The 22,335-nt window shown below is 37.7% G+C and overlaps 1 protein-coding gene across 12 annotated transcripts; it reads right to left on the bottom strand.

Annotated features, from left to right (window-relative positions):
* Positions 1-160: 160 nt before the first annotated feature.
* Positions 161-20,892, bottom strand: LOC127800296 (uncharacterized). 12 transcript variants are annotated; one of them, XM_052334829.1, is made up of 16 exons: positions 20,577-20,892; positions 20,120-20,395; positions 19,554-19,632; positions 19,344-19,451; positions 18,993-19,096; positions 18,349-18,435; positions 17,393-17,439; positions 16,176-16,233; positions 14,373-14,486; positions 14,083-14,202; positions 12,625-12,736; positions 12,006-12,100; positions 11,271-11,378; positions 10,837-11,048; positions 3,074-3,287; positions 162-537 (listed from the first exon to the last, which is right to left on the bottom strand). In XM_052334829.1, exons 5-16 carry the CDS (start codon positions 19,072-19,074, stop codon positions 467-469), a joined length of 1,320 nt encoding a protein of 439 aa, XP_052190789.1. In that variant the 5' UTR covers positions 19,075-19,096; positions 19,344-19,451; positions 19,554-19,632; positions 20,120-20,395; positions 20,577-20,892; the 3' UTR covers positions 162-466. The 12 variants fall into 12 exon arrangements, with proteins under 12 accessions (XP_052190794.1, XP_052190789.1, XP_052190790.1 ...); XM_052334830.1 differs by having other exon boundaries at positions 20,120-20,177; XM_052334832.1 differs by having other exon boundaries at positions 19,554-19,616; positions 20,120-20,177.
* Between the last annotated feature and the right edge of the window lie 1,443 nt (positions 20,893-22,335).

The raw sequence follows: 22,335 nt of genomic DNA, 5'->3' as shown, positions 1-22,335 counted from the left end.
GCCTCATCATGAGAAGGATGGGGTGAGAGAAAGAAAGACAGGGGGGGAGAAAGAAGGGTTGGTGGCATATGTCCAGTTGCTTTAATCTAGTCGGCATCAAGAGCTATGAATACTAACTACACTTTTTAGGGGATAACATCTCCAATAAACATCACATTACTCATAGTGGGGTGGGATATTTTATCATATTTAGTGGGCAAAAGTTAAAAGTTTTATTACACATGTTAGATCTTCAACTTCTTTAATTATTATCAATGCATACATACGCTCATTTTGATGTATAAAACAAAAGAGAGAAATACTAAATCTTGCTTAAACATAAATCCCATCTTGAATTAACTTACAGATGAATGTAGCACTTGGGAGATGCATGATTGAAGAGGGAACTAATTGCAAGTTTCCACCTCATCCTTAAACTTTCCCACTGTCACCATCTCTTCCTCAAAATATGTGACAAGCCTTGATATTAGATTTGGCACATATGGGGAAGACCAAAGTGCCCCCAATGAAATGGCAAACTCAGCTCATTTCTACCATCTGGCAACAAAAATGTATGCTATAAATCTTAATCAACATGTTCAGTCTTGATGCAGAGTATAGGATCTATGATAATAACAGCCAGGCTAGCTGAAAATGACAGGATTCTTACTTATCCAGTGGTTGTGGGCCTCCTATTAGCTGGCTGTCATCTTTGCTCACACATTACTTTTTATTTTTTATTTTAAAAGAAAAAAACTAGCTGACAGAAAAGTAATAAAAAAACACAAATTGATCAAAAAAATGTATTAAGTATATAATATACATATATATAACTCTTTTATTATAATAAAACAATCTTTGGTATTTTTCTTTTAACAAAAACTTGCTCTTCTTCAAGTTTAAGACGCAAAAAACTAGCCATCAAATTTCAAGCAAAAATCAACCAAAAAATATCTAGTGCCAACTGCCAATTGAATCCAAAAGGGATAAAATATGTACACCCGTATCTTGTAGTAAAAGCTTGTCTTTTGCGATAAATTAGGTATCAAATATTTCCCAAACAAGCCAATCAAATGGCGACTATAGCCTTAAATATTACATAAAAAGAAAAAGTTAGATGAGGCTAAGAACTAAATATTTTCTAAGGGTATTCTTTGTTTAACAAGGTTTAATATAATAATAATAGCACTAACTCACCTTAATAATATCAGAGGGAGGGAGGGAGGGAGGGAGGGGAAGACAAGTATGTAAATGTAACATTAAGAGATCAAATCATTAAAAATGCAAAAATATCTGACTCAAAGAGGCAGCAGCACAAGAACTATGCAAAAACTACTCAAAGGTAACTACTGCAAGTTAAAAATGAGGCAGAAAAGGCACAGTCGAAACCATCCACATCAAACCTCCTACTTCAGCCATTATATGCGTAATTGCTGGGGACTACAATCAATTCCAGTTCCCCCTTGCCATGATAAATCAGTGGAATTGATTTCTCATTGAATAGCAACACCTAAGTCACACAAACCAAACCTCTTATAACCAAGATAAAAATAATGGGCATGCCAAGCAGCTGGATTCCTCATTGGTGGTCCAGTATCTGTCCCTCACCCACCCATTGGATGACAGGAACATAAATTGCCAAAACATCAAAATCATTCTGAATCTTTCCTGTACATTGGGTATTCTCTTGTATAGACGATGGGGAGCCCATATTAGCAAAAGAGTTTTGCAACGCAAAGAGAGACTTAACATCTAGTTATGGCCCTACCAAGAGTCGTCTGTGGAAAAGTAGTTCACAAGAAGAATAAGGGCTCAATTCTGCTAAAAACTTATTAATCAAATCACGTGATAAGGCCTGTTATCATCGCATAAACAAAACCTACGAGCACATTTGGTTATGGTACCAAAAAAACTATTTCATAGTCTTAGAATGATACTAAATCAAAAGAACATTTTTTGGTGGCTAATTTCCAAAAATCATTTTCAAGAAATTCATGTAACACCCACACCCCCCCCCCCCAAAAAAAAAAAAAAATAATAATAATAATAATAATAATAAAATAAGGGCTAACTAGTTTTTCAAAAATCATTATGATATGAAAATAAAATTTCTTCAAATTTTTCACAGTTTTGGTTCCAAGAACAATAAAAAACCAAAACTAGGCAAGCCTCAAGTTTCTTGAGATAGGTGATCTATGTTGTAACAGTTCTGAAACTCTTCATATTACCTAAGAATCTTTATCGAGGCCTCCATGCTACAAATAGCAAAGGACCAAGCCATTACCTAAGAAATCATTATTTAAGCTCCATTATGAATGGCGAAGGACCAAGTAATTTTTATGGGCAGAAGAAGAAAGGCTGTGAGAGCGGCAGGGGGGAGGATCATCGAAACCACACAATGTAAACAGGAGAAATTTAGTGTGTTTTAATCAACCAAATATGAACAGTGAGGAGTCCTCTTAAATGCCACTAGAATTCACATTTTCCACATTGCCTTTTCTCTATTTCAAATAAGATCCTAAACTCATAGCTTGTATTAGAAACAAAAAGAATATTGCCAACCAAAAAATTTCTAACCAGGACTTTTATTAGGTAACAGGAACACTTCCTTTAGATTGCTGCAAGCTCCCTAGGGGTGTTCCTACAAAACCAGAAAACCATCACCATGGTGAAAAACTTGCCCCCCATTCTCATCATGTAGTATGAACCAGTTAAATCAAACAGATAAACGAGAAGGGAACTAATATAAAACAAAGAATTCTCACCCGTCAAAAAGATGGGCGGGGGAGTAAGGGAAATGAATGAGCTTATGTGTTTATGTATTTTCAGAGAATCATACATTTCCTATTTTAGCCAAAAATCTCTAAGATTTTGAGTGAAACATAAAGTAACGGTTAGGATTGTACCTGTTCTTTAGTGAATAAATGCACAAACTCTTTGGCCTTATCCTATCTTTTCATCAGGTAAACTTACAGTTACATTTACACTATGATCCCTAAGGTTTTATATCTTAGTCTATATTTAAAAGTCAGCATCTTTTTGTGATACAAAAGAACAGAAGAAATAAACCTACGTGAAATTTTTAAAGAACTACCTGAGTTTCCAGCAAAAGCAAAAGGCTTTGAAAGATAATTGCTTCTTGTAATTCCAGTCGGCATCATTTGAGGTCTTAGTGAATTATTAAGAGGGGCATGATTTGAGACATTCATCAGTGGTGTATGTCCTCCTAATTCACCCAAGTACACGTCTGAACTATCAGCGGTAATTTGATCAGGTTTTTGCACTGAAGACAACTTGTGTCTCACTGTCTGTACTCCAAAAAACAGAAGCAGCCTTAGTTAGTTTTCCACAAAATAAAACAATGCAAGACGTAGCCCATTGCCATATTTTGACATAAACATCAGAAGTCAAAGTACCATTTTGCATTCACAAAAATACAAATAATAAGCTATTTATGGTGTAAGATGTCAGAAATAAGGATAGTTGGAGTTCTCTACAATTTTACTACTTTTTTTATTAAAAAGTTCCCACTTTACCACTTTTTTGGAATAATTTATCGAAATACCACCTAGTTGGTACTTAGAATATTGGGCTCTTAAAGAGCCACTGGTTTGTTGGTACTTAGAATATTGGGCCCTTGAAGAGCCGCTGGTATGGACAGTGGTTCTTGTGTATTTCACACTAGACCTGCTGGTCTAACTAGTGGTTTTTTAGGACCCAAAATTCTAACACTAGAAAGGTGGTATTTTGGTGAATAATTTCAAAAAGGTGGTAAAGTGGGCATTTTTTATTAAAAAAATGTAAAATTGTCAAAAACTCGATAATATGAGGGCTTTTCTAATTAGAATTTTTTTCATGAAAGAATGTCATACTAAAGCCCATCATAAATCTATACTATTCATAAAACTGAATCTATCAATCACTTCAAGACCAGAAACAGTATTGAAGCCTCTTATTACATCACATGCCAAGAATAGATGAGAAAATAAACTTTAACAGGACTTTTATGGAAAAAGGCAGAAGATGAGTACAAATCCTTGCCCGCTGGATAATGTTTGCAATCCTCCGATAGGCCACCGGTGTACTGGACCGACAAAAGACGCCACAAGCAGTAGCACGCATGAAGGTTAGAATAGTGAATCAACACATGCAGGTGTAACAACCAACATGTGCGCATGAGGGGTAGATTTGTAATCCACATACTGAGAGAATAATCTGCATATGCAGGGGAATTTGGTTAGAGAGGAGTAGAGGAGAGGTATAAATAGCTGAGAAGAAGAGTGAGAGGGTGGCTGGTTTTTGGGTAGAAAATTCTGGACAGTAAGAGCCTCTCGAATGCCCTGGATTGTTCTTGATTTCTTGCTAGTAATTACTGAAAACTATTGAGATTTGGTTACAAACCTGGTTAACTATCAGGGATCTCACCAATTTAGTATCAGAGCCCGACCGATCTTCATGGTGAACTTAACGGAGAGAGTGGGAGAATTAGAGTCGAAGATGGAGGGCATGCAAAGAGGAGTCGAAGCCATGAGAGGTGACATCCAGGCGATGGAACGAAATGTGGCGATGATGGTAGAGCAGTTTGCTTTCATGCGAACGAAGTGGGACGAGCAGGAGCGAGAGAGGAAGAACGAGACCAAGGAGCGAGAGGGACCCTCGGAATTCACCATGGATACCGAAGTAACCCCTGGGATTTTGGGAGGCCGCGACTTGGAAGGAGGAATCGGAGGTGGGTACCGGTCGGAAATACGGGGAAGGAGGCTGGAGATGCCCATATTTGAAGGAGAGAATCCCAACGAGTGGATTTTTCGAGTCGAGAGATATTTTGCAGTCAATCAATTAATCGAGGAGGAGAAGATCGAATCTATCGCACTGTGTTTTGAAGCTGCAGCTTTGGCTTAGTTTCAATGGGAGTCTAGGCAAAGAGGAATTCGAAGTTGGGAAGGCTTGAAGCAGGGAATTCTGGGCAGGTTTCGCTCCACTCAAGAAGGGTCGTTGGAGGAGCGTTTCTTGGCCCTCCGACAAGAGGGACTTGTTAAGGAGTATAGATTGCAGTTTGAGACGTTGGTTGCACCCGTGCCAAATGTTCCTGAGGCATTCTTGGAAGGCTAATTCCTAAACGGTCTCAAACCGGAGATAAGAGCGAAGATCAGAGTGCTGCAACCTCGAAGGCTCAATCAGATCATGGTGGTGGCTCAAAATATTGAGGATAAGAATGCAGCTCTTCAGAATTGTTATAAGGCAGCAAGCCCACCAAAGAGTAGCTACCCTTTGGCACCATCAGTCACCACCCGAATGTCCCTGGTACCAGAGAAGAGTTCGGGTTCCTCCCAGAAGTCGGTAACCCCAATGGGACCCAAGTATCACGCCTCTGAAATGTCGAGAGCTTCCCTTTTAAACGGCTTAGTGAGGCTAAATGGAAGGCCAAGTGTGAGAAGGGCCTTTGCTTTCGTTGTGATGAAAAATATTCGATAGGTCATAGGTATAAAAACAAGGAACTCCAAGTTATGATGATCTATGACGAAGAAGTAGGAGATGTTGTAAGAGAGGAGGAAACATTGGAAGGGCGCGAAGAAGAGCTGGGTTGTGGGGGAGAAGTGATCGAGCTATCCATGAATTCAGTTGTGGGATTGACTACACCACAAACGATGAAGCTAAGGGGACACGTAGAAGGGCAGCCAGTAGTGGTTCTTGTGGATGGAGGAGCAACCCACAACTTCATAGCGTCGAATTGGTGCAACGTTTGAGTTTGCCGAGGACAGAAACTGCTGGTTATGGGGTGATAATGGGAACCAGGATGGCTGTGCAAGGAGCAGGAATTTGCAAGGGCGTGAAACTGATCCTTGATAACCTGCAAATAGTGGAAGATTTTCTTCCACTGGAGTTAGGGAGTTCTAATGTCATCCTTGGCATGAAGTGGTTAGCTTCGGTGGGAAAAATGAGCGTGGACTGGAGTAATCTGACCATGAAGTTCCAGGTTGGTGGAATGGCGGTGACTTTACAAGGTGACCCGAGTTTAAGTAAGACGTTAGTCTCCCTGAAAGCTATGATGAAGGTGTTTAAAGAAAATGGGAAGGGGGTACTACTAGAAATAGGAAAGGTGGCTGTCAAGTTCAATGAGCGTGGATTGGAGTAATCTGACCATGAAGTTCCAGGTTGGTGGAATGGCGGTGACTTTACAGGGTGACCCGAGTTTAAGTAAGACGTTAGTCTCCTTGAAAGCTATGATGAAGGCGTTTAAAGAAAATGGGGAGGGAGTACTGTTGGAAATAGGAAAGGTGGCTGCCGAGTTCAATGAGCTGCAGGTGGGTCTGCCTAGGGGTTTGGAGGAAGTTTTGGCTAAGTTCGAGGGAGTTTTTGCTAGCCCGGAGGGACTGCCACCCACTAGAGACAAGGACCATGCCATCAACCTCCTGCCCTACACTTTTCCGGTTAGTGTTCGGCCTTATCACTACACTCTTATCGTCAAAAAAGTGAGATCGAGAAGATGGTATGTGAGATGTTGGCAGCTCGAATTATAAAGCCAAGTGTCAGCCCATATTCCAGCCCAGTGTTGCTCGTGAAAAAGGACGGGGGTGGAGGTTTTGTGTAGATTACCGAGCCTTAAACAAGGTAACGGTCCCCAACAAGTTCCCAATTCCAGTCATTGACGAACTGCTAGATGAATTACATGGAGCTACAGTTTTCTCAAAGCTAGATCTCAAATCTGGTATCATCATATTCGAATCAAGACAGGAGACGTTCCAAAGATTGCATTTCGAACACACGAGGGCCATTATGAATTCCTTGTTATACCCTTCAGATTAACAAATGCATCGGCCACCTTCCAATCCTTAATGAATGACATATTCAAGGAGTATTTGAGGCGATTCGTACTAGTATTTTTTGACGATATATTGAGTTATAGCTGTGACTTTGAACAGCATGTGCAGCATTTGTGCTATGTTCTCAAGGTGCTAGCTGAAAATCAGTTGTTTGCAAACAAGAAAAAATGTTCATTCGGGCAATTAGAGGTTGAGTGTCTAGGCCAAGTCATTTCCCAACAAGGCGTGTCGGCTGATCGCTACAAGGTGCAAGCCATGACAGATTGGCCCACACCCACAACTTTGAAGGAATTGAGGGGGTTCCTCACGGGATACTAGAGGAGGTTTATAAGAGATTATGGCAAGATGGCGTGGCCCCTCACTGAGAGATTAAGAAAGAATAATTTTTGGGGGGATGTGGAAGCTAAGCAAGCCTTCCAACGACTCAAGACAACGATGGTATCTCTTCCGGTTTTAGCACTACCAAATTTCGATCAACCATTTATCATTGAATCTGATGCTTCAAGGCAAGGATTGGGGGCGGTGTTAATGCAGAATCACAGGCCCGTTGTGTACTTCAGCCATGCTTTTAAGCCATTGGAGAGAAAAAAATCAGTTTACGAGAGGGAGCTGATGGCCATAGTGTTTGCAATTCAAAAGTGGAGGCATTACTTTTTGGGAAGAAAGTTCGTTGTTAGGACAGATCAGAAAAGCTTGAAGTTTTTGTTGAAACAACGAATGGTGAGCCCGGAATATCAAAGATGGATGATAAAACTGATGGGGTTTCACTTCGAGATACACTATCACCCTGGGTTAGAAAATAAGACAGCAGATAGTCTCTCGAGAATCAGTCACTCAGCAGCCCTATTAGCCCTAACAGTTCCAAAGGTGGTTCAACTAGATCAGTTGGCCCAAGAAGTGGAAAAAGACGCCTACCTGCAGAGAATTATAAGGGAGCTACAGTAGGATCCTTCTTTCCAATCAGATTTCCAACTCATGGATGACCAGCTCCTCCACAACGGGCGATTGTTCCTGCCTAAGGGTTCTTCCTTAATTCCATTATTACTCCATGAGGGTCACGATGGAAATGTTGGAGGCCATTCAGGGTTCTTGAAAACGTATAAACGAATTGCAATGAGTGTGTATTGGCCCGGCATGAAAAGTGACATACGTCAATATGTGAGTTGTTGTAACGTTTGCTAGCAAAATAAGTATGAATCCTTAATGCCAAGGGGACTTCTATAGCCTTTTCCTATTCCAGATAAGATTTGGGATGATATAGCTATGGATTTTATTGAGGGTTTTCCAAGGTCGGGCCATATGAATTCTATACTGGTGGTGGTGGACACTCAGTAAATATGGGCATTTCATTAGTCTCAAACATCCATTCACAGCAGGAGTAGTAGCAGGGATTTTTGCCAAAGAAATAGTGAGGCTTCAGGGCATGCCCCGGTCTATTGTTTTGGATAGAGACAAGGTATTCATGAGCCATTTTTTGGAGGAGTTGTTCCAGCTCCAAGGTACTAGACTTCATCGTAGTACGACCTACCACTTGCAAACGGACGAGCAAACGGAGGTCCTCAATAGGACCCTAGAGACGTACCTACGCTGTTTTGCATCATCGAGGCCTAAAGGCTGGTATATGTGGCTACCATGCGCTGAATTGTGGTATAACATCTCATACCACATTGCTTCAAAGGTAACTCCTTTTCAAGTAATGTACAGAAAGGAACCGCCAGCTTTGATCAGATTTGACAAGGGAACTACTGTCGTGTCTGCAATGGAACAGCTACTGATGGAGCAGGATCAAGTCCTAGAAGAACTCAAGAACCAACTGTCAAGAGCTCAAGCTATCATGAAGAAGGGAGCTGATCGAAAAAGAAGGGATGTTCAGTTTGCTGTGGGTGACCACGTCTATTTGAAGCTAAGGCCCTACCGAAGGAAAACCTTGGTTGTCCATCCTAATGAGAAGCTGGCTCCTAGGTTCTATGGGCCATTTGAAATTGTGCGGAGGGTTGGGCCAGTGGCTTACAAATTGGCACTACCAGCACACTGCCATATTCACCCTATTTTTCATGTGTCACAGCTAAGGGAGGCAAGGGGAGAAGGGGGAGCAAGAGTGGAGATTCCACACCAGTTGAATGCAAATTTAGAGATGAGGGTTGAACCAGAAGCAGTGCTGGGAGTTCGGCCTGGAAGAGATACTAATTTGCGTGGGGTGGATGTCCTGGTCCAATGGAAGGGTTTACCCCCATTAGAGGCAACCTAGGAGCCCTACAACATGATTCAGCAACAAGGTGAAAGTGCGGGAGGGGAGTAATGATAGGCCACCGGTGTACCGGATCTACAAAAGACACCACAAACAACAGCATGCATGAAGGTTAGAATAGGGAATCAACACATACAGGTATAACAACCAGCATGTGCGCATGGGGGGTAGATTTATAATCCACATGCTGGGGGAATAATCTGCATGTTCAAGGGAATTCGGTTCGAGAGGAGTGGAGAAGAGGTATAAATAGCTGAGAAGAAAAGTGAGAGGGTGGCTGGTTTTTGGGTAGAAAATTCTGGACAGTAAGGGCCTCTCGAATGCCCTAAATTGTTCTTGTTTTCTTGCTGGTAATTACTGAAAACTATTGAGATTTTGTTACAAACCTGGTTAACTATCAGGGATCTCACCATCCTCCATGAGAATAGGTCATCTCACCATCCTCCATGAGAATAGGTCTGAAAATTCGTTCGACCAAACATTATGTCATGACCCCAAGGGCATTAGTTGTAATTGTTTCTTGTTTGTACCTTCTTTTAGTTGTACGTTGATAGTTTGATAATAACTGCATGGATGTAAACAGCCCATAAATAGGCTATTGAATAGAGAATAGGTAGCTATTGATTGAATGTATCCATTCTGTTTTCCCTCTCAATTCTTATCTCCCTCTCTGTTTGTCTAAACCCTCCCCCTTTCTTCTCAACTTCTCCCTCTTTTTGTTCTGTTTTCTCCCCCATTTTGTTCTTTCTTTCTTCAATTTTCCTCAAAATCCCATTCTAAACCCTAGGAAAACCTAGGGCTGTGACACATTACTGGAAAATGGGGTAGAATATGTATGACATGGATGTATGAGGCCCATGAGAGAGATTAGAGCTCTTCAAAGGTCTCCAAAACTGAAAAGCCATCAGACGATGCACAAGAAGATGATCAAGGGAACTCATATCCTACATACATGTGCAAGGTGCAAGCCCAACTAAACCATTATGATTCTTCTTGTAGCTAATTCTTGTTGGTAATGATAATCCATGGACATCCGATCACAAAAAGAATGCAACCTTGGAAGAATGTTCAGAATTCCACACATCTCCACAAGGAAAAGAGAGATGTTGGACATCCTGTGGATGATCCACAAATGATTTGAGACATATTTCAGATAACAACTGATTAGTTGGGAGGTTGAGATGTCAGTTAATCTTCTGGGTGTTCTCCATTCCACGGCTCATATTGGTCAACGCAAGGATGTTTGGGTGGCTGGATTCTAAGAGTGCCTGTTTTGAAATGTGGTCCTATACTGGAGCTTTTTCAGGCAATTGAACCTTTATTTTCCTTTGAAAAGAATGTGACTTCCTCATGCTCCTCCTAAGTCTGTTCTTGGCTTGATAGTGGTGCACTAATCTTTTAACAATTTTAATTATTCCAAATCTCAGTTTTGAATATCTCTTATTGTTAAGATAAGTAATTTGAAGCATGAACATTCTTGACAAGAATATTAGACTAAAACCATCTATTATTCACATCCCTCAGGAGCTCAACTATCAGCTGCTCACTTCACAAGTTTTTTAAATAAACAAACAAAATCAGATATTAAAATCCAAGTTTTTTTTTCTGTAAATAAAATCCAAGTTTTACTACTGCACAAAAGGTAAAATCAGAAACAGATCACTATGATAACATTTTTCTGATTTATACAGAATTATTTATGAAAAATAATAATAATAATAATAATAACTTCAGAAATCTCAGTTGTATTACTTCATATAGCATAAAGAAAACCGAATGGCAAACCTTTTCTCTCTGGACATCAATTTCCTCATGAGAGATGTTCTTAGGAGATGAAATTTGAACTAGCATGGCATTTCCTTGCAATGAATTTGGAGTCACCAAGTCATCAGATCTCTTAAGGGATGATGCCTCACAATAAAGGTATGCAAGTGCTGATCGGAGCCGTTGATTCCTTTGAGAGTAAAACATTTTGGTTGCAAGCGGAGCTGGGACATCTGATTTTAATGCATAAATTTCCATAAAAAACATGATGAAAAAAATGTTTTAGGATAAAATTCCAAAAACTAAATGAGTGAAGTTTTAATCAATATAGTTAACTATTCAACCCATTAACTTGTCACAAGTCAGTGAGTAATATTAACTCATCATTTTCCAGTCAGTAAAACAGGGATAAGTAACCACCAAACTAGGTCATAAAGCATATGATAAGCAAATACCTTTACTCAGCAAGCAACAGTCATGGGCTTGACCGGGTGTTTGATATCCAGAAACACAAATGGAAGTCTTCTCAGTTGTGCCAGATGATCCTTTGGGAACCTCTCTGCCTGAACGCAGAAGAACATGTTGGATATGAATATACCATATGCATCAAACAGCATTATCACAAGTACTGCAACTTTCCACTTTCCAGAATCACAAAAAATACCACAATCTGAAACATATCCATGAATTACCCAACAAATCAACTCTGAGAACCAAATAATCTAGTAAATCATAAGATTTGCATGGCAATTATATAGCTGCCTCAACTGCTCTCCCCAGGGAGGAAGGACATCAATAGTAAGATGCACAAATATTTAAATTATGTGTCAAAGAAAATGCAGACAGATTAAATCAGTGAAAATCTGGTGGTGGTAAAATGAAGATAAGAGAAGCGGCTTGCTAACAGACAATAGAACATAGCACCAATGCAACAAAACCTATTGGAGGATGAAAATCCACATCTATATTTGAAATTCAAGATGCCAATTGGATCCAGGGTTGGCAATGAACTTGATATTATCAATTAAATAGAAAAAAATGAATAAGCACAAAAAGAAAGCATTTATGTCAGAAATTCATAGAATGTTCTTTCCCATGCACTCTATTTGCTACATATAGCCAAAGAAAAATACTGTTTGGAAAGTCGAGTGAAAATAATTGAATTTCATGTTAAATAACAACAGCCTTACAAGATCGAGCCTCCTGAGTACTCAAACAGAAACTTTTGGCAATGCCACTTGCAGTTTCTAAATGATTCAACATAGGTAAGCGCTCAGCTGCTATCCTACAAGATCAAGAAAAATATGCATTAACAGAGAAGGGTGCCTTTAAATTAGTTAAAAAGGAAACATGTCCATAAGAGTGTCCAAAAGAAAATTGCAGGATCTAAGTGAAACAATCCTCTATACTGTGTCTTCTAAGATTCAAATAATACTTTAAATCGTGAAGGCATTCCATGAAATAAGTCAATCTCAATTCAAATTATTCTCAAAATAAGAGAAAATTGCCCATTCTTTTCAGTAAATAAAGAGCAGCATATAGGTAAACAGAAAAGTTGCCTAAAGGGTAAAAGATGAACCATTAGGAATCAGTTGTTTGGTCATTCAAAATTATTTTTCTCTGAGGTCATAAAAACATCCCTATACATTCTTAAGCTTCAAAAACCTCATAATAGCTTATGTGGAATAACTCTCCAATATCAAAAGGAATAAATACTAATGGTGAGAAAATAAACTGAAATGGAAAAAAATAAAATCGTGTTTCTCAGACACTGGTAATAACCATAACTAATGATGTAGAGAAGCATACAATTTAGAACGTTTTGTTGGAGGTGGCATTGCACCTGCTGGGTAATTTGGGTTTCTTGGACTAACCCCTGAACCATCAATTATAAGTGCCTCATCAGCAGAAGATGAATTTCCTGAAGGAAAACGAGAAGAAAACATGAATTAAGATGACTTTCAAAGATGTATACATATTTTCAGTTTCTACTCAGGAAAGGTAGGTGCAAAATGAAGGAAATCCTTAGTAAAAAATGAAATCCATGTGATAAGTCTACAAATCTTTAGCTTTTGTTTGGTTTCCTAATAGGAAAAGGATTTTCCTAACCCTAGTAGGGATAGGATTATTAGAGCTCTATAAATACCATTATAATCTCTCTTTCTCATTAGTGAATAGAACAACTCTACAGCAGTTTCTCTAATCATGGATACTTTCTTTGAATTGTACAATGCAATTCTAACCTAGGTGTGATGCCTAGAAGATATTTCTATCTTTGCCTATAATCTTTCAATTTCATTTTTTTTTTTTTTTAACTCTACTTCGAGACCTATTTTCAGCCCCCAAATATCATATCTTCGGCCATATTTTTCCTCTAAATTGCCTACCAACCCCTTACATATCAAACCCTAGCCTTTTCAACAACTTCCCTAGCATTCTAACCCAAAATAAGCCTCCAATCAGTCAGTATCAGCAGAATTCCAGATTTGTCCTACATCAAAACAGGATCAAAGAAATGGTTATAGAGTCTGCGCTTACAAAACTAGCTTTTGCATCCATTATTTGCATTTATGTTTCTTCTTTTACCTAATTTTTGGACAGGGGCCAATGAAGCATGTTATAGCATAAGCAAGCGTTTTCAAGCAAAGATATTATTTAATTTGAGTATGATCAATCTAATAAAAACTGAGCAAGAGGATTAGGGACAATGTCTTCAATTTATAAGCAGGTTTTCCAAAAAATCTTGTCAACTAGTCTAGTAGTGATTCCTCATCCACCCATAAGTAGATGAGTATTTACACATGAAAAATCAAGATGATTTAAAGTCCACAATCTAAGCATGATCAATAAGTGAAAACTAATGCTTTAAAATATGAATAATCCCTCAGATTATGACTGTTCCCACTCATCCTAGTTTACCATCCTTATCTAAAGAAATATGAATTACATAATCAACACTCTAACTCTCACTTAAATGGTATAATCACATGCCAATTCAAAAGCAACCATAAAAAATTAATAGTCAATCAAAGTGAATTCAGCAGGACAATTGTTACCCACAATGATTTACTCAAGCAGATATGTAACTAAATGCATCACAGTGTGGCTAGTAAGCGCTAATGCTTACAAGAAATATCACTAACCCCATGAAATGTACAACAAAACTTCTTCTTCTTCTTTTCTTTTTTTTTTCTTTTTTCTTTTTTTTGGGGGGGGGGTTATTCAACTAGAGAAACAAATATGAAATTTTAGAGAAAAAGATGATACGTTTTGCCTCCATGGGAAAGGAAGAAGTCAGTTGAATTTGTTTGTCCAAATGGAATTCTGATGCGGTAACATCATCAGCTTCTGCAGGCTCAGTCCTTTCCAGGTCTCCACCTGAAGCAGCTTTAGTCAATGGAGGAAAGGAAAATGAAATCTTTAGAGAATATCTCAGTTAATCATACTAAAAAATTTAGAACAAGATTCTGCTGAAACAGTCAGCACAACAAGGCAACCTCTAGAAGACAAACAGGCAGAGGATTAAAGCTTGTCCTCAGAACAAATAAGAAGGATACCAGTATAAGCAGTTAGTGACTTTTTTCTCTCCTTCCTTGGAGGTTTCTTGTGCCCAGTAACACAGCCAATCTCTGGAACAATTACTTCTGAAGAACTCACCAATTTACAGAGTTCTGGAGGAAAAGAAAGAAAGAAGAAAAAGGAACCATTACTAAATTTGTCAAGAATTATGCTTTCTAGACATTGTTAGAAAGAAGATTATTTGAAATGAGGTTATTCATAATAACGTTAGAGTAGCTGTTATTTAAGATAAGATGTGCAAGATGCAATTAAGATAATTTGGACGTGTGAGAAGAAGACAAATAGAGACTCTTGTTAAGATAATGGATATAATTGAACAAGTATCTAAGCAGCAGAAGACTAAGGACTTAGTGGGAGACAAAATTAGGTATTGTACGAGTTATAAGGGCCTTATAGAAGCTAAAGCTATAGATAAAAATGATTGGCAAGCTAGAATTCATATAACCAACCCCACAGAGCGGGATAAAGGCTTGATGTGTTCTTCTAGCTGTTGACATTGTTAGAAACATATCAGGAGTGGGTTTGTAGACTGGGTCTTTGTATGTGGGGGATCTATTCTTCTTCAGGATGAAAAGTATGGTCATGATGCAGCCTGCAGGATGTGATATTGGGTCTGATTCAGTTTCTTGCCTCTTAACTACCAAGGAAAATGGATTTGACTGGACTTTTTCTGAAGAATGAAATCTAGAAAGGGAATTTGGGTGAATCTCTTTAAAGTCAATCATAGGTAAAAATGACACCCTGCTGCATATTTTAGAGTTTGATGTGATGGGATCCCTTGAAAGCCATGGTTGAATCTCAAGAGTTATTGATTTGGCTTCAAGATATTTTATCAGGGAATTCAATGAATATTGATTCTCCAGACTCCCAGAGCATGAACAACACTATCAATCTAACCACGTGAATATTCATGCCAGTAAAAGCCCTTTTGAATTTGAATATGCAGCTGGAAGTTGATGGTTTTCAGAAAAATTCATTAGAGCTAACCCTGTTCTGAAAAGACCAATAGACACACCTATGAACTGAGTAGATGGAATGAAAGAAGTTTGTAGCAAAAGAGGTAGAGGAAAACCAAAGAAAACTTGGTGAGAAATGCCTACACATGATAGATATAATAGCCTTACAGAAGATACGATTGCGGATAGAGATTATTAGAGAGCTAGAATTCATATGGCGACACTACTTAGTGGGATTGAGGCTTGTAATAATGACGATAAGAAAACTAGACACACATTGTTAGACACCCTAAGCTTTTAGGGAAAATGATAATTCAACGTTCCCTTTCTTAGTATTTCACTGGAAAGAAACATGTTTAACTTGTTATATCCAAGGTACTAATCTTTTCACCCCTTCTTTAGGAGGTTTTGGAAGAACGATGCTTCCTAATCGTGTTTCCTGCAAAGAACAACTAAGGAGTGTGTCAATCATCTACTTATCCATTATATTAACACATAGTATGGCGCCGTGCAAGTCTTGATGCACAAGATCCAGTCTAAGTATAGGAAGGTATAGATGTAGGCACCCACATGCATGATGAGGAGTATCTTTAAGGAATTAAACCACCAGATCATTTGAGGATACTTTTTGGCTAGTTTATTAGTTTCATTGAATGCAATTCATCTGTTGCTGTGGACAATTTTCCATGATATTACTTCTGAAGCTGACACTGGAGTATATGTCATTTTGCATACACATATGATGCCCCCTCATATCTTTTCTGAATTATAAACATCTTCTTATCCAAAATAAAAGGAAAAAGAAACAAAAAAAGCCTTGGAAACCTGCATGAGCTGCATATTGGCTGGCCTTGATTGGCTTCTTACAAGCATTGCAACGTACCTTCAGAACAATATTAACAAGAAATTAAATTAAAAGGCAACAAATGTAGACGACCCTACATATATAATTATCCTCTGCATGAATGGCAAGGGGACATCATTTACAGGAATTTTTCAATGCAACATAGATTTGTTTAGATAAGTTCAACAGATATTATATTCAAATAGCTGGAGTACATTTGCTGATTTCTTCTTAGGTGAATACATTTCTTACACTAGGGATGTCATAACCCCCCCCCCCCCCCCCCCCCTTACAGCTGTAAGAAATGTATTCACCTAACAGGAAATTAGCATTGTCTCGCCATCATTGAATATAATACCTCACCAGACTGCTTAATTTTTAGATTTTATGCTACATTTAGATAGAGTAAAAATCTTCACAAAAGCTTTAGCTAATACCACTTTTTGTTTTTGACAATATAGGACTACTATTTAGATAAGGGAAGATATTACTAAATTTAACTAAACGAACACCAGCAGCTCTTAGTCTTTTATTAATATGGTTAACCAATTTTATATTCCAATCAATAAACAGATTGCAGTATGTTTCTTCTTTCACCCACAAATCAAAGAGCTTCCACATACAAACCAAGAATGCTGTTTTAACTAGAGTGCAATATTGCAGCCATCCAGAGAAGCATATATCTTCTGTTTATAATCATGTCAGTTCCATTGCAACAATTTTAATTGTGTCAAGATTAAAACAATATCCTTTTCTGCCAAAGAATATCATGTCAATCTCCCACGTTCATTAAGGATACAGCTCTAAACAGTTAATGATAGTGATATTTGCTTCAGCATTCCCCAGTCAAATCAGCAATTAGTCAACATAGATATATTTGAAGTCAAATAGATTCATTTGGTATGCCATTCATTGACCAAATCCATTCAGAAAGATTGCTCTATAAGTGTCTTAGAAATACATGCATAATGTTTTTGCATGAAGAATCAATTGTAAAGCATAGGCTTTTCATGGATTTTCCATATCTGTAGGCTAAAAGATGTTGTAGTGTTTTTATTTATTATTTATCCAAAAAAAAAAAAGAATTGCATATGTTTCTACAAGTATGCATCCACAACACTCCATGCAACAACATCATGAAGCAGTAAAACCAAAATGCAAAACCCTAGTAAAGTAAACAAGATTTTCTCAACCTTACCAAATACAATGGATCTGTCATGGGCTTCAAATCAAATACATGCATATCTGCAGCACAAAAATACTTAGAGGAGCCTTAAAAACCATCCACTGCAATAGGATTGCAAAATTTAAGACCAGGATACAGTAAACCAGAACTGCATATATTACTTGCATCTGAAAAAATACATCACCATATCACATAAGGAAAAAGAAGTACTTGTCAAAACAAAAAAGCACGAAAAAAGAATTTTGGTCAGTATTATTCTGGTAATCAACAACGCTAAGGTAATCAACAACGCTAAAGCAAGGTTGCAAATACATGTAAACAATTAAACCCTATTATTGCAGGAAAAAACCACTAGTTCATTAAGACAGAGGAGCCTAACAGGATGTACTTTTGCAGTACAATTATTCACGCTAGAGACAGCAAAGATACAGGTTTCATTTATTTGTATTGCTCTAGATGAAGTTTACAGGCTTCCTCTAGATAATTCTTCTTACTAGATAAAAGAACTTGCATTTCATGTTACCATTGTGTTGTTGAGCTAACGAGTTAGTTAAATGGTGTGTTTTCGTGCCAAATGCTTACATTGTTTAGTTATTCTGCTGAATATGTAGAATTGCCATTGGAGGATTACAAAAAAATTAAAAATATTGTAATAATAGAATACAATATCATAATTGCTTCTTTGTTCTTCTATTATTAACATGAATATTTATTAGATAAAAGAACTAAATATTTGAAAAGTAATGAGCAAACACCAAGAGCAAGAGGTCATTTCCTAGCTACTCAACAAAAACTAAAATAAGGACAAAGAACCATAAATGTTTCATCTCATATAGTCCTGCCTGACAAATTTTTAGTCATAGTTACCAAAACCAAGAAGCTAACAAGCTTCTATTACCACTGAAAGCCACTCCAATTTAGGGGTCAAATGACTACACCTTTGATTAGGGGAATGAGGAGAAACTAACCTTCTTCATCAAGTAAATTTGCTTCATCTGCCCCACGTAATTCTCTTTGGATGTACTGAGCAGCTAATCTATGGTTGCCAACTTCCTCTGGCAAAAGAAGAAAAGTGAATAGAGCTATTAAAGAAATTAAATAACCTAGATATTTTTCTCAGTAAATACAGCTAATTCCCATATTAGTTGTCTTGAGCTTAGGATGGTATCCTCATTCTAGATGATTTAAGTGAACAAGACTAAATCAACTAAACAGAAGTTGAAAGCTAATCAACAACTACCTTCTCTCTGTTCCTCACTGACTAATTCTGAAGCAATGGAATCCACCTTATCAATTTTTATGCCACATTCCATAAAACCTCATTACCTTAAAAGGGATAAGATGCATTGTGTTAAATCTTTTAACATTGCATTATACTATTTCAGTTCGAATACATCAGACGATCAATATGACAGCACGCCCATAGCCAAATTTTGATATTTTGATACAAGCCTAAACTCTGAAGTACAGTACTTTCACCCTTTCACATTCCATTCCACTGTTTCAGTTTGAATGCATGAAAGAATCCAAGGGATTGCAGTGCTTTGGTGAAATACCAAAGATTATACAAAGCCTCCAAACTGTGAAGTCCAGTACCCTCAGGAAATCATACCTGCAATAGTTTGTGAGAAGCTTCCTGCCACGAGGAGCCTTGCCATGGCTGCCATTCTCCCACTTCCAAGTGAACATACCATTGGACTAGGATGATCTGCAATCCTGTCGAGTATGAGAAAATATAAGCTCACAAAAAACAGTTTCATGTTATGCAGAAAGATGTTTCAGAAATATTAAGTGCGTATCATAAAAGATAGGATGAGGAAATAAAGTATATATTAGCACAGTGCTCATTCCCAATGCATTAGAATCTGAGACTGCTGGGATTGCAATTGCATCAAGGCAAGGAACTTAAAAATAAAATAAAAACATAAAACAAGCTTCAACTCTAAACATGCTACAGCTTTACCTAAATACTCTTCTGTACAACTATGTGTGGGGGTCCACTAATAGCCGTGCCATTCTTTACAAAACTTTCATCTCCCAATGAGTAATGTTCTTCAAGGAACTTCCAACACTAAATAGAAAAGGTAGTTACAGAAATTATCAGGTTTACTGTGCCACAAACACGAAATGCCTTTCTAGAATACAACAACATAACCTAAGCTGATAAACTCACCTGCATACAATAGATTATTGGTTAATGATTCTTCACAAGTGCTAACAATTTCAATTCCTTCCACTGCAAGGACAGAGTTCTAGAGCAATGACCCCAATAAGGATGAAAATCCCAAACCAAAACAGATTTAGGCAGAGCTTTAAATCAATTAGAAATAGTTCTTTCTTCAACTTTGTCACTCTGAAGGGCACAGTAAATATTTACACAGAATCTACGTCCAGTTTTTAACGTGCCTGTAAACTATGGGTAAACATAACATCAGCTCAGTCTCTCTCAACAGTATATGAGACAAATCATTTGCCCTAGTTAATAAATACATCCTTGGCTCTCGCCCTGGTTAATACATAATTTTTCTTTCTCAATTTCTTTTAGCAACGTGACTGTGAGAGTGAATTTTAATGTCATGATGCAAGCCAAATCCTTCGGCATTTGGATCAAATCTTTTAAGCAAAACCATTTTGCCAAAAAGAGAAGTAAGAAAAGGGCAATAAACCAAGTAAACCCATAACCCTAAATTTAGCACACAATCCGACCGAAATGGAAACTTAAATGGAAAGGGGGCTTACAAATCTCATATCACCTGCTTTTGGAATGCAGAACTAATTTGAGATATATGCAAGCTTCCTTCCCGTTTTATTTGGAGTTGATAAGTGGCAGAAGAAAAATTATGTCAGAAGAAAGAAAAACCAATCAAACGGAATAACCAATTAAAACCCACAACACCAAAAATAACTCACAATCAAACGGATAAAACCAAAAAGGAAAAATATAAGGGTTCACGCAGCCGCAGCTAATTTAGTCCACGCGTGAGCTTCCTCGCAGAAGCAATTTCAGTACAAACTCTAATGCACATTCAAGGAAAAAATCGGCTCAGCAGAAATATAAATATATTGCGGGATAGGTAGAAATAAATTTATCGGTTGGCTACTAAAATCTAAATCCGAAAGCTCGCCCAAACGCACACAACATCGACACATGAATTTGACATTCACACTCACTAACTTTATTCCATGCATACATTACCTTGACCTGGACCACCTCAATTGAGCGAAATGGAATCCAATTTTGTGGAATTCGAAGCGAATCCGGCGTCGATGATGTAATGTAGAAGTCCGATAAGCTGTAAACGATGCGAATACATTGAAGCGTGACAATGGCGAAACCAAGAACCCTAGCGAGAGAGAGAGAGAGAGAGGCGATTCTCTCTCTTACTCTTTAGACTTCAAGAATCAAAATACTATTCTTCTCTCTCCTCCTTTGAGAGAGAACAGGTGGCAAGCTAAGCGGGGAAGGGGAGAGAGAGAGAGAGAGATAGCCGGGGGGGGGGGGGGGGGGGGGAGGTGGGCTTCCGATGGATGGGCTTCGCCGTGAGTCCAACCGCTCCACCTGCCGGCGTACTAATATATTTATAGGTTAAATTACATTATTAGTCTTTAAATTTTATATTTTGTAATAAATTGATTATAGTATTTTATTTTTTATCACCAAAACTATTAAAATTTAATTTTAGTTATAATTCAAATTTTTGTTTAATTTTTCATTGTATTTGATTAATAAAAATTGATGTGATATGCGTGAACATAAAAATCACTTAATGATAAAATTAACACAAACTCCATTTTTGTATTTATATTAGTGTACATTATGTTAGTTTTTGTTTACAAAATTAAAGGAATAGCTAAATTATAATAAAAATAGAAATTTAATTATTGTAATAACAAAAATAAAAATACATATACCAATTTATTATGAAATAAAAAGGTAATGGGCTAACACTTACATTTATACTATATATGTATATATACACACACTAAATATGTGTAAAAGTTGGTAGTTAGGAAAAGAAAATGTATATGTGTGTGTTATAAATTAACTAGGGGTGTTCACGATGCGATTTGAGCGATTTAGACTATTTTTAACACGTCAAATCGCATGTGCGATTTACTATTAAATCAAACTGCACGGTTTGGCATGGTCTACAAAAATCGCATCAGACCGCACCGTAATTTGCGGTGCGATTTTCGCTATTTGATGTAATATTGGCATAGCAACAAACACATATCTAAAACCAAGACATACCAGCTGCTCTGCGCACAAACAAAGCAAATAACAAACACACTACACTGATCTTGCATTAAATCTTTTAACTAAAAAGTCCAAGAAAACAGAAAAATTAATCTGGAATTTACTACAAGAATTTCTATTACTACTATGGCATGAACAGTACAAAGAGAAAATAATTACAGTATAGAATGTAGCATAGAGAATGATGAGATCATTGCACATGCTATTCAAGAAGAATTTTCCCAGCTATCAATTGCAAAAGAATCTAAAACCCCACACACAGAGGAACAGTTGCAAGCATCATCTATTATTCCTCCTGATTGGGTAACTCCATCAATTGAGAATTATTATCCTGGTGATACGAGGCAGTTGCTGCCAATGAGATTGGCAGATTGAATCCCCTTTGAGTCCTTGGTGGGTTGGAGGCATGCGGTGCTGGGCAGTGGGTAGAGAGAAGAAACGGAAGGCTTGAAATTAGAAGTGATTAGGGTTATGTGCCCTTTTATATTTTATATTTTATTTATTTTATTTTATTATTAAAATATTATTCGGGCGATTCGGTTTAAAACCGAACCGTCAATTATTAAACCACAAACCGCGGTTTGCAATTTTTTTTAAATCGCACCGAACCGCTCATCCAAGAAAATCGCGCGGTTCGATTCGGTGCGGTGCGGTTTGGCCGGTTTTCGCGGTTAGCCGATTTTTTTGAACACCCCTA

Source organism: Diospyros lotus, chromosome 4 (genome assembly GCF_014633365.1).
Source record: "Diospyros lotus cultivar Yz01 chromosome 4, ASM1463336v1, whole genome shotgun sequence".
In the NCBI taxonomy this organism is placed as follows: domain Eukaryota; kingdom Viridiplantae; phylum Streptophyta; class Magnoliopsida; order Ericales; family Ebenaceae; genus Diospyros; species Diospyros lotus.
Note: the sequence above shows the minus strand (reverse complement) of the source record. Positions and strands in the feature narration are given on the sequence as shown.

Bases quoted from the DNA above. Each gene is read 5' to 3' on its own strand.
- LOC127800296 (XM_052334829.1), bottom strand. From the start codon at position 19,074: ATGGTATGTTCACTTGGAAGTGGGAGAATGGCAGCCATGGCAAGGCTC. The intron at 18,436-18,992 runs GTATGATTTCCT...TTCTTTTGCCAG, and splicing joins CTTCTCACAAACTATTGCAG to AGGAAGTTGGCAACCATAGA. The intron at 17,440-18,348 runs GTTAGTTTCTCC...TTTGTGCTGCAG, and splicing joins AAATTTACTTGATGAAGAAG to ATATGCATGTATTTGATTTG.